General features: G+C 44.3%; 2 protein-coding genes across 2 annotated transcripts in view; one reads left to right on the forward strand and one right to left on the reverse strand.

Annotated features, from left to right (window-relative positions):
* The window catches only part of T265_10453 (hypothetical protein), a gene marked incomplete at both ends in the record, with an annotated part of 28,270 nt that extends 26,198 nt beyond the window's left edge, over positions 1-2,072 (forward strand). Inside the window, 2 exons of the mRNA XM_009176828.1 lie at positions 894-1,026; positions 1,211-2,072. Coding sequence (XP_009175092.1) covers positions 894-1,026; positions 1,211-1,745 — 668 coding nt within the window. The remainder of the gene's footprint in view (positions 1-893; positions 1,027-1,210) is intronic.
* Positions 2,073-4,776: 2,704 nt separating this feature from the next.
* Positions 4,777-14,424, reverse strand: part of T265_10454 (hypothetical protein) — a gene marked incomplete at both ends in the record, with an annotated part of 63,426 nt that continues 53,778 nt past the window's right edge. Inside the window, 5 exons of the mRNA XM_009176829.1 lie at positions 4,777-4,979; positions 7,811-7,876; positions 8,996-9,098; positions 9,484-9,666; positions 13,471-13,815. Of these exons, the coding sequence (XP_009175093.1) occupies positions 4,897-4,979; positions 7,811-7,876; positions 8,996-9,098; positions 9,484-9,666; positions 13,471-13,815 (780 nt within the window). The remainder of the gene's footprint in view (positions 4,980-7,810; positions 7,877-8,995; positions 9,099-9,483; positions 9,667-13,470; positions 13,816-14,424) is intronic.

Below are 14,424 nucleotides of genomic sequence, written 5' to 3' on the forward strand. Positions count from 1 at the left end.
CACTTCCTGTTGCCACTTCTCGGTTCGCCTACATACAACATCGACCAGTAGTTGAGGCATCGGCATTCCGACATGCCTTCTACGTGCCATTATCTCATGCTCTCTTATCACTCCGAACCACACAGCGACAGACTAATGTCTTCAGTCTTATTCAACTGTATCTCGTACGTCCTTGGTATCCTGAGTAGAAAACTCGAGCTCCCTTAATGTTTATAAAAGACAGACGCCACAGAGGACCGATTTCCTCTAGCCCTAATAACTAGACCAGCCTCTGTTTTTTAACAGCATAGTCAATAACCCTATTCATTAAAACGATGTCGTTTGGACTGTGACGCTTACAAGGCTTCGAAATCTAATTGAACGTTGTCCATTCGTATAACACTGATACTGATACACTCCTCAACCCCTTAATCCATATGTATGAAGTGATCCAACCTATTTGGCCTCGCTATGGTTGCGTGAACGCATTTCGCATAAGACCAAGGTCGGAACAGCAAAGAAAGAATCAGATTTCTTTATTTGTATGAACAAGGCTCAACCCCTTAATCCATATGTATGAAGTAGTCCAACCTATTTGGCCTCGCAATGGTTGCGTGAACGCATTTTGCATAAGACCAAGGTCGGAACAGCAAAGAATCGGAAAAGTTGAGTTGTTCTAACTGGCGACATTCTGCGTGGCGAACGGTGTATACAGTCGCTTCACGTCTTATATGAGCTGTTACATTCAAGCGTTCACCTTTCATTGTGTTCACCCACAAGTTAACTCGTGGGCGCAATGCCACGTCTTCATAAAGAGATGTCTGGTCTCAACTCATTTTCGTTTTTCCAAATTTAATTCATGCCTATGACATTTTCCCACCCCGTCATCCTCCCTTCACGACACTCCCAAACAGCTATCGAAACCATTATGTCGGAATTCTTCGGAGATTCCTTCACTGCCTTCTATGTGATCCTCATTGTGAGCATCTGTGATCACTACGAGGCCATCTTTTGTAGAACGGAAATCAGTCGCCGGTATTGGCCAAGGTATGTTGTGCTTTGTTTGCTTTAATTCTATTTATCATTCGGCCTCCTTATATTTATATACACATTGTATTCAGAAGAACATCTCTGAGACCTTCTTCCCAAGGATTAAGTAACTGGGGAGTGTAAGACAATTTGTCCGTCTGTCCCACCTTATCGATCATGTGTCAACATCTTCCCTTCACAGGTTCTTCTATCTGTACCACGTTGCATTCTACGCCTACCATTACCGATTCAATGGTCAATTCAGCAGCATGGCCTTGTGGGTTTCATGGCTTTTTACCCTACATTCGATGATCTATTTCTTTCATCATTATGAACTGCCGAATCTGTTGAGCGACTGGGAGTTACGAGAGTTTTTCAACCATGTTGGTTCAGGTGATCAAATCGTTGGTCACTTCCAGATCCAGCTGCGAACGCAGCCGTGGTCCGGGTCTGTGGAGATTGTCCGCTCGATAGTTGATGCCTCGTCAATATCAACACAACGTATACAAACTCCGAGTCTCATGGGCTCAAGTCCAGGGACCTCTGTGGCTGCGGAAGAATCAGAAGATTTGCATTCGGAAGAATCAGAATATTTGCATTCGGAAGAATCATCTCCGTCACCAGATCACGACCCGCTGTCTTCTCCACAACTCTCTCCGGGCGGTGACGTAGCAACAGGTTCCGACTCCTGTATTACAGAGGAAAAAGCCTGCAGTTCAGCCTCCGTGTTCCTTTGATACCACTCCGAATACAGATTCCCCTGAATTAGTTTCCCAGGAGTGAAACGTGATTTTGTGCTTTCCATAGCGCTCTTCGTTTAATTGCCCCCGCTGTGGTTTCGTTTTTCTCTTCTTTTTATGGAACCAGTCAAACGAGTTTGATGATTGTTAAAACAATCGCATTTTCTCCTCTCACTCCTTGACTCCATCCGTTAATTCTTCTGGTCTTTCCCGACAGTCCTTAACCTTCTGCTTTCAGGCACTTTCCTTGGATACCAGACTGTGTTCTAGGGTGCCCCGTCGTCCAATACAATCTCCTCTCCAGTGTGGGGGACGATACTCGGCTCTAACCCACCCATTCACTCGTCCCCAGCTGCAGACTGTCCCACCTGTAGTTAGTTCGTGGCACACTACATGGAAGTCGTAGGGACAGATTAAAGACAGGATCAATTAGTACTATCTCACTTTAATCAAAAATCAGCAAATTACTAGCCTAAAAGAGGCCTATTGAAGCGCAGTTGCAAGCAGAGTAGCATCAGTGATTAGGATAGCATAGGCGGTAGTATTTTTCCGATTAGTTTTCTTCAGTCCTAGCCTTATTGGCAAAAAACGCATGTGTTCACTATCCGATATCGACAGTTTTGTCTTGCTAACTGGAAAATATGGTCTATAAAAAGCCGTCAGGGCGCAGACTACCGTGCGTCTCCCCAGCGTACTCTTTATGAAGTAGGGACTGTCAAATTCTAGTGGGTTTGAACATTGTATAAACGATCAATTTGAGCAGATGGGATTAATTAAATGTAAATGCGAGTGTTTCCTACGATGAATCGGTATCAGGTAGGATGAATTCACGATGGCATGTCTGCTGGAAATTGTGGGCTTTTACTAACCAGGGCCACCCTTGGTGAGTAAAAACAGGGTAAGATACCCCGCTTGTGGCACAATGGTTAGGCATTAGCTATTCTGCCAAAGGCACTATTCTAGTGTTCGTCTCTCGGAGTGGTCTAGTGGTCATCATGTAAGTTATCACTTGCAGGGATGTTTTTCGCCTGCATTTCAGCTGGCAAGGGGTCGTTGCAGCCTGTCGATGTGTCTGTTCTCTGTCTACAGTGACCGGCTTCCTGATCTATCTAATGATGTATAAAGCAGTGCAGCATCGCAAACCTAGCACTTGCGTCACAGTCTGTGGAGCTTGGCAGAAGTTGCTCTGGTGTTCCCTACCTAGATAGCAATGTTGTCCTGAGTCTCACCACCCAAGTAGGCAGACTTGTCAACTCTCCCTCATGTTTATGCATCAAGTTTCGCAGCAGCACTTTAAACGTGCATATATGGAGCGCATACCAAACCACGGAACGAAATAATATGGGTACTTTAATACTGTCAGATCCAAGGAGATCTCTGTCGTCTGCACACTCCATATCTGCGAGCTGACACTCAGGGGGCATTTCGATCGCACCGATACACAGGATATAAGAAAATCTTCCATGATGATATTGCTGTGGAAGTTGAATGATGGTGAACAGTGATCGCAGTGGAAAGAGAGAACTCAGGCTAAGGGTTACTGTGGACCCTCACTCGTCCAGGCTCACATAAGCGTACAGCTCTCCGAGTAGTCAACAATTTATGGGGGTCACACTTAACGCTTTAGCAAACCTGGTATAGAGTGGTAAGTACGCAGCATATTAGGCCATCCAGAAGCGGATATGACTTGCTGGAAAATAGAAATGCGTGAAGTGGTCCGGTACCCTTACATATGCGAGCCCGGCTTACACTTGTATATTGGATTTACGGAACATCTTCGTTGCGTTCCCCTGTCCATCTTAGAATGCGTCTATACAATTTCAGTGCTACAGTGGTTGCCCAGTAAGGCGGGTCAAGACCACCGGTAAATCCTGACGCACGTGAGTACAGCTGGCAACTGATATGCTGCGAAACTATACCAACCAGATCATTCAGATCTTGTATACGGCTGAGCTAGCAACCCAAATTATTTTGCGTAGTAAGCTAAACGTTTCAGCTTTAAATACGATTCATGATATATCCAAATCTCATCGGTTCTGTCGAAGCTGTGGACTCATTCTGTGGCTATTTTTGGAGATGGCCGTTGATCTGGTAGTCGTACTACTTTCGACGTCTCATAGCAGAACTGTGCCTCGCATCCACCCAGACTTGTTTATCCTACGTTTGGACGTGGACAATGGTCAACGATTCCGACCTCTTCGAACCAAATGTCCTCAGGTCCCTGAAAATGGTCTGATTGAAAGTAAGGGTTCCTATCAGTCGATGTAGGGTCAAATAAACCCAACTGCCCACCACAGTTACATGTACAGCATAAAGTCGATTTACCTTACGGACCAAATACGTTACCGATCTTACGTGAGAAACTGGTTCCGTGGGTTGACGGGCACAAACAGATCGATGGATATTTTATACTGGATGACAACAACAGGAACGTTGAAACTATGAAAGCACGGCACATATCGACTTGGCTGCTGTCGCAACCTGTTATTCAGCCTAATTAATTCTCCAGCGGTGGTGCATTTATATGAATGTACTGAGACGACATAGCTTGAAATCATGTCACGTGAAGTGATTTCGACTAGTTTCTCGGATGGAAGCCCAGCACCAATTACGCGGCTGTAGTTTATGAGATCTCGTGGAGGATGCCGCAAAGCTGCTTCATCTTCGCTAAGGGTTTCAACAGAAGATTCGAACCTAAAGCCATGTGAACAGGAGTCACGTAGGATTGGTCAGCGATCTGTGTAGCCGACCAGCATCTAGAGAGGACCTGGTGGCATTGAAAACTCGTGACACGACCAAATACGATTTTTACCGAAGAAAAAAGCCGTACACTATCCAAGGGTGGATAAGCACGCGATGATTTCACTTTCAAAACAAAAAGTTGCAAACCTAGGTAGTTGGAGGACCACACCCATCTTGATTTTACTTGCTTCTTCGATGTCGTAACCATGTCATTCCCATCGTGAATGAGAAGAAGTTATTTTATCATATTTATTCCCTCACAATTGAGTGAAACACTAGTTAATATGCAGTAGAAATTGGATTCTGAGAGAGCGTTTGGTACAGTCAGATCTCTGGGTTGTGGGTGGAAAATATAAAGAAAACACAGGGTGTTGCCATATCACAGTAATGTGGATTGGTCAGCAGATCAAACGCGATACAAGCGACTCAGTGCATGGGCGGAAGTGGCTCGCACGATGGGATTACCTGATCGTAAACCTAGAGTTAGATCTGAAAAGAGAAAAATAAAAGGACATGGTGACATAAACAGGTGGAACGGCTTTTCGGTGCGACCACACTAAACGTCACAGCTAAAATTTGGACGAAGTTAAGTGCCGAGAACCTACGAATACAAATCACAAGTCTTCATGCCGCGTTGTACAAAGAGCTGGAAGTGGATGTGGGATTCGTGTGTAGAATTTGTGTTCAAACCACTCTCATTTGAACACCCAACCGGCGTTGGCAGCAGAGTCGTCGTGTTGTCAACCATTCCCAGTATCCGCAACTCAGTGGTTGCCGGTAAAAAAATTCCTAATTCGTCGGAAGGATATCCAGTCTTCTGCGTAAATCAACCCATAATGTTATCATTAACGCCAGTAGCGCGGAGATAAGGTAACACAGTAGCATTACATGTTTATGAATATTCAAGAATGACTGCCACCGTTCCTAAGCCATCGGTACGCTGGGGATCCAATACCACTTACTAGGATCGATGGAGCGGAATTAAATACGCCACAAGTAGGTTAGGCTATTCTAAGCAAAACAATCATAGCGCACCGAATAGGTCATGTATGATTATCACCTGACATCTCAGTATAAGATACACTACAGTTCTCCAGGATTTCTTACCTATAGAGGGTTCATGATTTAAGTTCGTGGATCCATGTACAGTGGTTCTAACTGCCATAGCACTGTTCACTAGCTGATGCTCGCATTAGGTCGGCACCGCTTGTATTGCGCTGACCCTGAGGGCATATAAGCATTCTGATAAGTTACCTTCCAGAAACACGAAACTAAAGCTTACGGGTGTAAAGCGCATCAAGTAACCGATACGGTTATTTTGTTGCTAGTCGTTGTGATGAATAGTAGAGAAATCACACCATAGTGACATGAGGAGGCGAGGCAACCCAGGACTGGCCTGCCCGAAGTCATTGCAGTAGGACTCAGCGATTTCCAACAACCTGGCACAGTAGTGTAAGATTAATGATATTTGACTCGAAGAGGCCGGGTTGACCGCCTTTCCACGACGACCTCTTCCATAAGTTTGGCCATCCCAGTGTAGTCTTCGGTGGTTGTTGTTTGGGCCTTGTTAGATGATAAACCAGATGACGCAGGCTGACAGTCCTTATACAGGTTCATTAGGTTAATGTATCAGAACTCGCAAGGCTGTCGAGACTTCATTTGGACCAATGTGAGAATGTTCACGATTGAAAGCACCAAAAGATTTTCGTTCACCAAATAGAGCGGTGCAAAGGTTGGCTCAGAATAATCACTCTCACTAAATACTATACACACCGTTATCCTGCAGCGCACAGTAGACAAAGATACGGACCAGCGTATACTGAAGATATCTACTCTCTGAAGCGACCTCTAGTTCACCTCTGAAATCCTCTCTGGGAGAGGCATGTTGGGCGGTCACTTGTCGCCATGGGGAAGCAAACAATCGTCAGGGGCCCGATTCTGTCAGCTTCGGTATTCCTTCGAAAAATGGACAGCGGCAGTCAGTCATTAATAGCAGGCCGTCCTTGAGAGTATTATTATTAGTCTAGGGAACTTCACAAAAGAGCTATGTGAAACACAAAGAAGGAACGTCGGGGTAAGTCTGTTTTGCTTACTCGTAGTGCTGTGCGCAGCAAGTAAGACAATCCAACTGATGACAACAAGAAGACCTACGTGGCAGGATACGCCATTCATTTGATGCACCCTAGACTAACGACGGACAGCGTGGCACCCGAACCCCTCAACATAAATGGCCTTACAATGCCCTTGTCCAGTAGTATGTCATACTTAAAAGTGGACAGCTTCACATGATTCGCAAGTTTTTACTCTCGATATGTGACTCGGGCGACAACAGACAGGTATCTTTTGTCGCCGTGAGGAGGAAAGTGCTCAAACCTCCAAAAATTAGCACTGAGTATAACGAAAGTTCGGAATCGGAATTGAACGACAAACCCTTAACAAGCAGGATGAAGACAGCATTAATCCTACAAACAGAATATTAAGACTGTTCACACAGTTACCGGGACGAGTTGAACCAAGTGGTTATGGCGCGAATTTACTGACCGGAAGGTCGGTGGTTCGAACGCGACCTCTGTCCCTCGACTTCCCCTGTCTAGACTTGGGCGACTTGGCAGTATTCCGGTCCTCGTGCCTCCTTCGTGTGGCACGGCAGCTAGGTACCGAAAGGGTGCTACAGCTGAACGATTTTTTTCACACAGTTACCAGAAGAGAAGACGATCATCAGAGTCATTGTATCAAAATATATGAAGACCTACAGTCGCGAGTGAATGGGAGGTAGTAAACTATGGGACTGATGGCGACACATGGGGGAGCAATCAGTGACGCGGAATGCGCACGGTCAAGAGATGTGAAAGAGTATAAGCGTCCGATAGAGGTCACGTGATGGCCTCAACTAAAACGAACAGATAAGGCAATGGTAACATACCCAAAAAGGACCCAACAAACTACACAAAAAAGTGTTGTTTCACAAGATGAACAGACTGGTAGAAGTTGTGCGTAATCACACACTATTACAATAGAAGAAAAGTTGTCCACAAGCTAACAAAAACGCCTTACACTGACCGACACATTCAAAAAGTACACCTTAAGCGAATTCAGACCTCAAACACCGCGTTGTTTATAAAAAAAATCAGGGGTTGTTCAGTCTGAAGAAGTTGCCACAGTCAATAGGTGACGCGATGGAATATTCTCCAGTTAAATCGCGTTTAAAAGTGACAAGAAGCCTCGTGAGACATTTGCAAAACAACAGCCATTTCTGGGTACAGATAATAGATGATGGCGAAAGAAAAAGATTTCCGCATAAGTTGGATATTCAAACCTACCTTTGCAAACTTGGGCTAGCGGAAAGTTTGCGCGTATTTCATCCGTAGAGTGAAAGATCAATGAACCTAAAGATGAGAAGAGACATTTGAAATCAGCATGGGAAGCACTCCAAAGAAAAACGATGTTACACAACAAGTGTTCTCCATTACCGCATTATCAAATCACTTCAGTTAAAGCAAGTCGTTGGCACACGGAAGCATAGCATAAACAAATCAGATGAGCACTCACATCGCAAGGTAGTCCATGACGGATTCGCAAGGCTAGACCCTTCCTGTTTTGACAAAAAAGAACGCCACTACATAGGATAGACGACAACAAGGCGTATCTTGTGTTTGACCCAGCCGCGACAGCTTGCGATATGTTGAGCACGCTTGTCCAAATTCCCTTCATCGCCTTTCAGATTTTCCGGTGACCGAAATTGTAGCAGCCAGAACCTAGAATCCTTGGTACATGGTTTATGCCTGATAACCTGAAATGAATTGTCTACCGGATGGAAGATGAGGTCTAGGTACTATCCTGTCTCGAAAGGTCTACAATAAGCTGAGCGGCTTATTATCACATTTGGTTATGTAGTCACTAAGTTATCGAAACATATAAGAGGATTGTTCGTCTCATGTGTACTGTGTGTGTGCTGAATTTGGGATTTATTTAGATAGAATTTGACCATATGTAATGAAAAACACGTTACTCAAGTTACTCGGTTAGACAGCTGACAACAGCCCGTCTTCCATTTATGTACCGACATAAACAGTCAGGCCAACACTAGGTCAGGATGACTACCCATCACTATGACATCATTTCACTGATATCCTGAGCGTTAAAAGTAAAATTTGACGCTGCACGCAGAAAAAAGAGGGTCTTCCCAAAGCTGGATGAGGAAGTGGCGCATATAAATGGAGGTTAAACTATAGTCAACAGTAGGTGAATCCTGATCAGAGCACACTTCAATTACCTGACAGACAAGACCTACAAGTTTGGCTGAAACAAGCTTTCTGCGTCACATAAGGTTTGGGGAGTAGCAACTGTCTGCCCGAAACTTTTCATTCCGCTCCAATGAGCGAGAGAAGTTTAGAGCTTCAGAGTAAACCACACTTCATCGTCACCAAACGTGACTTCATCATAATTTACAGAAATATCCGCGCTTTACAGAGCCAAACCGGAAAGTCTGACAGACGTCGACTTACTGGTAAAAAGTAGCGCACTACATTGAACCTCGTCCAAGTCCGAATTCAAGTACACCGTGCTCCTCATTGCATAATCAGCAACATGGTCGGGAAGAAGGGATACCTGTAAAGGAAATTTCCGAAGATAAATAAAAATCTCTCAACGGTGAACTTCAGAAACCCACTAATATATATATATAATATTGAACGAAGTAACCAAGATAAACATTTCAATGCACATGGAAATAACAGTAAATCAAACTGTGTTCTTCTATTTGCACATAGTGGTGTTGCATTCCCCCAGGGTAAAACGTCAGGTCTGTAATACAGTATACCCAGTTATCAGGCGTTGTCAAGGTCATCAGAATGGCCGCATTACCGAGACACGCGGATTCCACTTATTCAGAAGTGCACACTTATCTTACACATGCTGAGGGTTGAAAAGGAGTAGACTGATCGTTCAAATTTTTAACAAAGGGTGGAAATTTACTAAGTACCAAACAACCCACCAGAAGGCGCGCCAGGTCATTGTAAAACTCTCCAAGATGTAAACGAACATTTGGACGCAGACAGGTTTGAAGGAATTCAAACAGACGACGCGAGCCAGTTGCCGGTTTGGAGCAAGATACCAAATCCGGATGGTGTAGCTCTTCGCCAGGAGGATTCGCAGCACCAAAAAGCACGAGCCCTATCTGATATAAAACAAGATGTAAATATGTGTGAGTGACAAGTAAAAAGTGAGTACAGAACAACGAATGCGTATAAAAGTAGCCCGCGAATGGATAGCGGGTTTCTCTAAAGTTACCTGAAATAATTCAGCAAACTCCTACTCGTCGTGTATTGTAAACTATTCAGATGATGGCAAACGTGGGTCATCTAGCATTGCATAAAAGTGAAGAATCTCACTATCTTTAAAATCGACCGTTTTCAGCCCGAAATGTCCGTCAACCATCCGACAAACGAAGTAAAACATGTGAAAAGTGCATCAGATTTGACGTAAACCGCCTATGTCCAAGTAAGCTATATGTTTTATGGCCACGCCAAATCATATGCGTGGTGCATCCGGCACTCAAGCATCTTATCAATTGAATTCCATTACTCGAGCGATGTAGGATAGAAAAAAGGCTGAATCCGATCGGAGCTTCCAATAAAGACCAAACCTCAGAGTTAAAGCAATATCGAAAAAAGAGTGTGGATGCAGTTGACGTTAGCAAGGAGCGGAGCGATAAGGCAAAATTCACAAACCATCCGAACATGGGTTACCAAGGCATAAAGAGTAGTTCGCCTGAACGTAAAAACAACTCGAAAATGCGAAAATTCACACTATCTAACGGATCAATCACCAACGGCTAAAGGCATTTATAACTGAATGAATCGTACGGGCTATATTTTGCTAATGCGCAACTTGAACCATTCTAGTGTGATCAGTGTTGAAATAAAGCCATCCGCCACTGTGAATGAGTTCTCATGTCACTACATGTCACCTTATGTATAAATCAATCGTTAGATCAAATTTTTGGACTCAGTGATCTCACAGCAAACCTTATTTCACGGAAATGAGACAGATGGATCGAACCGGTTGATCCCTCGTGTCACAAGCTGTGCAACGGACCGCGGGCGCGCACAATCGAGACAGAGCCTTTGTCTGAGTGCCCTGCCTGTCACAACCTTTTCAGCAATTGGCTCTCCTCTGCCAGAACCCAGTGTATTGGAGGGTCACACGTTTATACAGCAAGATACAATCATTAAGCATTTATTCCGTCACGTCACTTGACTTCTCTACTATACAGTAGGTTCAACGCTTTTGTCCACTTACTCCAACAAAAGCAATATCAGCAGATGATTGTGCTCGTTTATATCGTTCAGACTTTCTCCTGTAACCTATAGGTCCAGTAGTCCGTAGAAAGAGCAACTCATATAACACTCTTCCTGACTCACAGCATGCTAGCAGTTGTTTGCGACGTCGCACATCCCAAACAACACTCCCACCTGGAACAAAGGCTGGCAGTAGACGAGCCAGCAGCACCGCTACTCAGTCCCATTTAGTATATGGGGTATTAAAAACATTCAAAAATATGAGTCACATCGATTTCACAGCCATTAGTTTATGTCTTAAAGCCCATTTAGCTTAACCCATTGGGAAAATGTCTGTTCGAGCATAGGTGTAAGTAATGCTCGTCCGTAGTCACTTCGGTGAACTCAGTGCCTTCCGTCGGCTAGTGGTTGTCAGCCAACAACTCTTCGGGTGCTCACGCATCGGGGACATGATGAAGCTTTCATGGTGCAACTTTTGGAAGTTGCAAAATCCATGAGGCACTCGTTCTTGAGGGGAACTACCGTAAATTCAATGCAGCCAAATAGCATGTGGCTAGTGAAGACTAGCACCCGTGCTTAGCACACTAACTGAATCAGACCCATGAGATGGAAATAACTAATAGTAGATTGCATCGGATCGCTCGTCTGGACGGATACAGTGGAATGCCAAACAGTCCTGCCCGCACAGCAAGTCTTTGGTTGACGGCCCAAACGCCACTCTCGTTTTTCCACACTACTGTCTGTAATGAGTAGTTAAAGTTGGTCGTTCATTGGTGGGGGAAACAAGGTCAAGCACAATCTTTTTATTCCTAAGCTTTTAGATCACCTTGGGTTATCTCTGTCAGGAGCATAGTAATCGGAAACAAAAAGAACAGAGGAAAAACTGTTGAATATTATTCATCGTTGCGTGGTCGAACCTGAAGGTCGGGACTCTCTCTGAAGAACGCGTCAATCCAGGTGGCCCAAATGTATGGAATCTAATGGGGGGGTTGCTATGCTACCTACATAGGGAAGGAGGAGAGGTAAACGAAAGCGCACATTGCAGAGCACAAAAGAATTGCATAACTTCCACCCTAAATTTACTTGCATATACAGAACCTGGAGGAATACTAAGCTATTGTTCCGCAAACCGTGCTGGAAAACCACAATTTATCCGACCAGGGCAGGTCAATTCTCAGGGGCCCAAAAATCTCGCTGGGTGGAAGTTTTGGAGATTTGCACAGGATCTGTCTGCGTCAAACGAAACCAAGTTCAGTAGACATCCACTGCATTTATAGGGAAGGGGAGAGGTAAACGAAAGCGCACATTGCAGAGCACAAAAGAATTGCATAACTTCCACCCTAAATTTACTTGCATATACAGAACCTGGAGGAATACTAAGCTATTGTTACGCAAACCGTGCTGGAAAACCACAATTTATCCGACCAGGGCAGGTCAATTCTCAGGGGCCCAAAAATCTCGCTGGGTGGAAGTTTTGGAGATTTGCACAGGATCTGTCTGCGTCAAACGAAACCAAGTTCAGTAGACATCCACTGCATTTTCAGGGTGAATGAAAACCAGACAACAGTTCGACCAGTCGAGCTCAGCCCAACCACACAGTGGTAGATATCGGTGAACCTTTGTTTCTCCTATCCTTTTTGATTCCGGTTACTATGTTCGTGACGAAATGTACCTACGGTAGTTGAATTGCTCAGTTACCGAGAAAACTGCGCATAGGGTTACTCTTGCTCCAATAACCAAGTGGAATAAATGTCACACGAAGCACCATCTGTTCGACCTCATTCGTAGTGAACACGCTGCGGTGACTCTAAAAGTCCTTAAAATGACCCGAGAACTTTTTGAAGAAGCCTTGATTGCACGCAGTCAAAATGGTGTCCAACATTTTCTCGTATAGTGTGGGTGACAACCTGATATAAATCACAGAGAATCTAACTATATGTTGATGAAACTATTGAAATGACCAGAATGACGCCCAACATACTGCCGGTAATGACAAAATATCGCGAAGAATTGCTGGTTAGTAGACTTGAAAGAAACGGTGCTACAGCTCACCACCTTATCATCAGTCCAATCGCAACTGAGGGGATTTTCCATACAAACTCGTTCGGAGAATTTAAGTTGTTTACTGTAACCTTCACAAATGGTTTGATTACGATACTGGGGCATCCCAATAAGTGATAAGTGACACAAGTGGAGGGAACATCAGACTTATGGATCTTATGTGATCCTTTGGATTATGGAGATTGCATGGATCGGTGCGACCTGAAGGCGTCTAACGTATCGGGGAAATTTGTTCAACTCAAGCTTAAGTCTGTTTAGATTTCGCGGATTCGATCCGATGCTAATATCCTCTTAAGATTCGAGCCATTTTCAATTACAGTCGGTTTTGTTCGGGACAACAGCAAAGTGTACCTTATCAGTATGTATTATACGGACAGATCTGTTTAGACTCTGGTCATTTAAGGACTGTAAAAACATATTTGGGCTAAACAACACGTGGCGAAAAAGCTTGTCAACTGCATCCAGATATTCCTTGATCCAAAAACATAAAAAAACAAGGGTGACTACACAGTCATATTACTAACTGTCAAAATGAAAAAAAAATCTTATCATTTGCAACAGCAGTAGGCAACTGGACAGGTAGTTAATGCATTCTCTAGTAAGCTGCAAAAAGTACTTACCTGTTTTAGGGCGACCTTGCACACTTGTACAACATTTTCATCAGGATCGCCCAAATGTAACGTCATGGATATGAAGACTGAGTTGGCCTCGGCACTCAGTGCATCAAACAGTGACGAGGGGCGTAACCCGATATTGGGATCTGAGGATGGTTCCCAAGCAAACTGCATTACAATACCAAACAGGCGAAATGCGGCCGCCCGAACCGGAGCACATGAACTCGAGTAGACTGGTAGCAGACACAAGCAGAGATCGGTCAACAGCGACCCTAAATGACAGTCAGATGCTAAGGAAACAACTGAGGAAAGACTAAGCAGCGCAGACAAAAGTATGGGATTATCCGTTTCCTGAAACAGAGGAAAATAAACGAAGTTTTCGCGTAGACACAGCACCAGTAACTAGTTAGAGTTAATAGTAAAAAATCTACGTGGAAGTCAACAAAATTTCAGTAGTAAGCGTTTCACAGTAGTTTCTTGACACGTTTGATTATGTGCAACATTCAGAAGATAGAAGAGAAATGTGGACATCCCACAGCCTTTGTTCCCTTCCTGAGGGAACGCTTCCCATATCTAGTGCGGGACAGCCATTATGACAGATAATATGAAATTCTTGAACGCTTCGCGATCAATGTTACCAATGGGAGGAAGTAACGCAAAGTTCGAACAGCACCTGACCGACGTGCCTAAAGTTACCTGTATACCTGAACCTCAGAATGTCACCGGGCTATTGATAGGCTGAACCATCCGTGTGTCGCTTTTTTCACTCCGCCGGGAACAGCAAAGCGGCACAGACAAGAGGACGTACTTGGCTTACATTGACTACACGAGGTAACACATTCCAAACTGTCGTGAGAAGTATCTGAACCCGAACAAGAGAGACGATTGAATACCTGGGCAAAAATAAATCACATCCGCCGAAGATCTTTCCCTCCAAGTAGATACATATTGCTTCGAAGT

The sequence above is a fragment of the Opisthorchis viverrini genome (genome assembly GCF_000715545.1).
Source record: "Opisthorchis viverrini unplaced genomic scaffold opera_v5_367, whole genome shotgun sequence".
NCBI lineage: Eukaryota > Metazoa > Platyhelminthes > Trematoda > Opisthorchiida > Opisthorchiidae > Opisthorchis > Opisthorchis viverrini.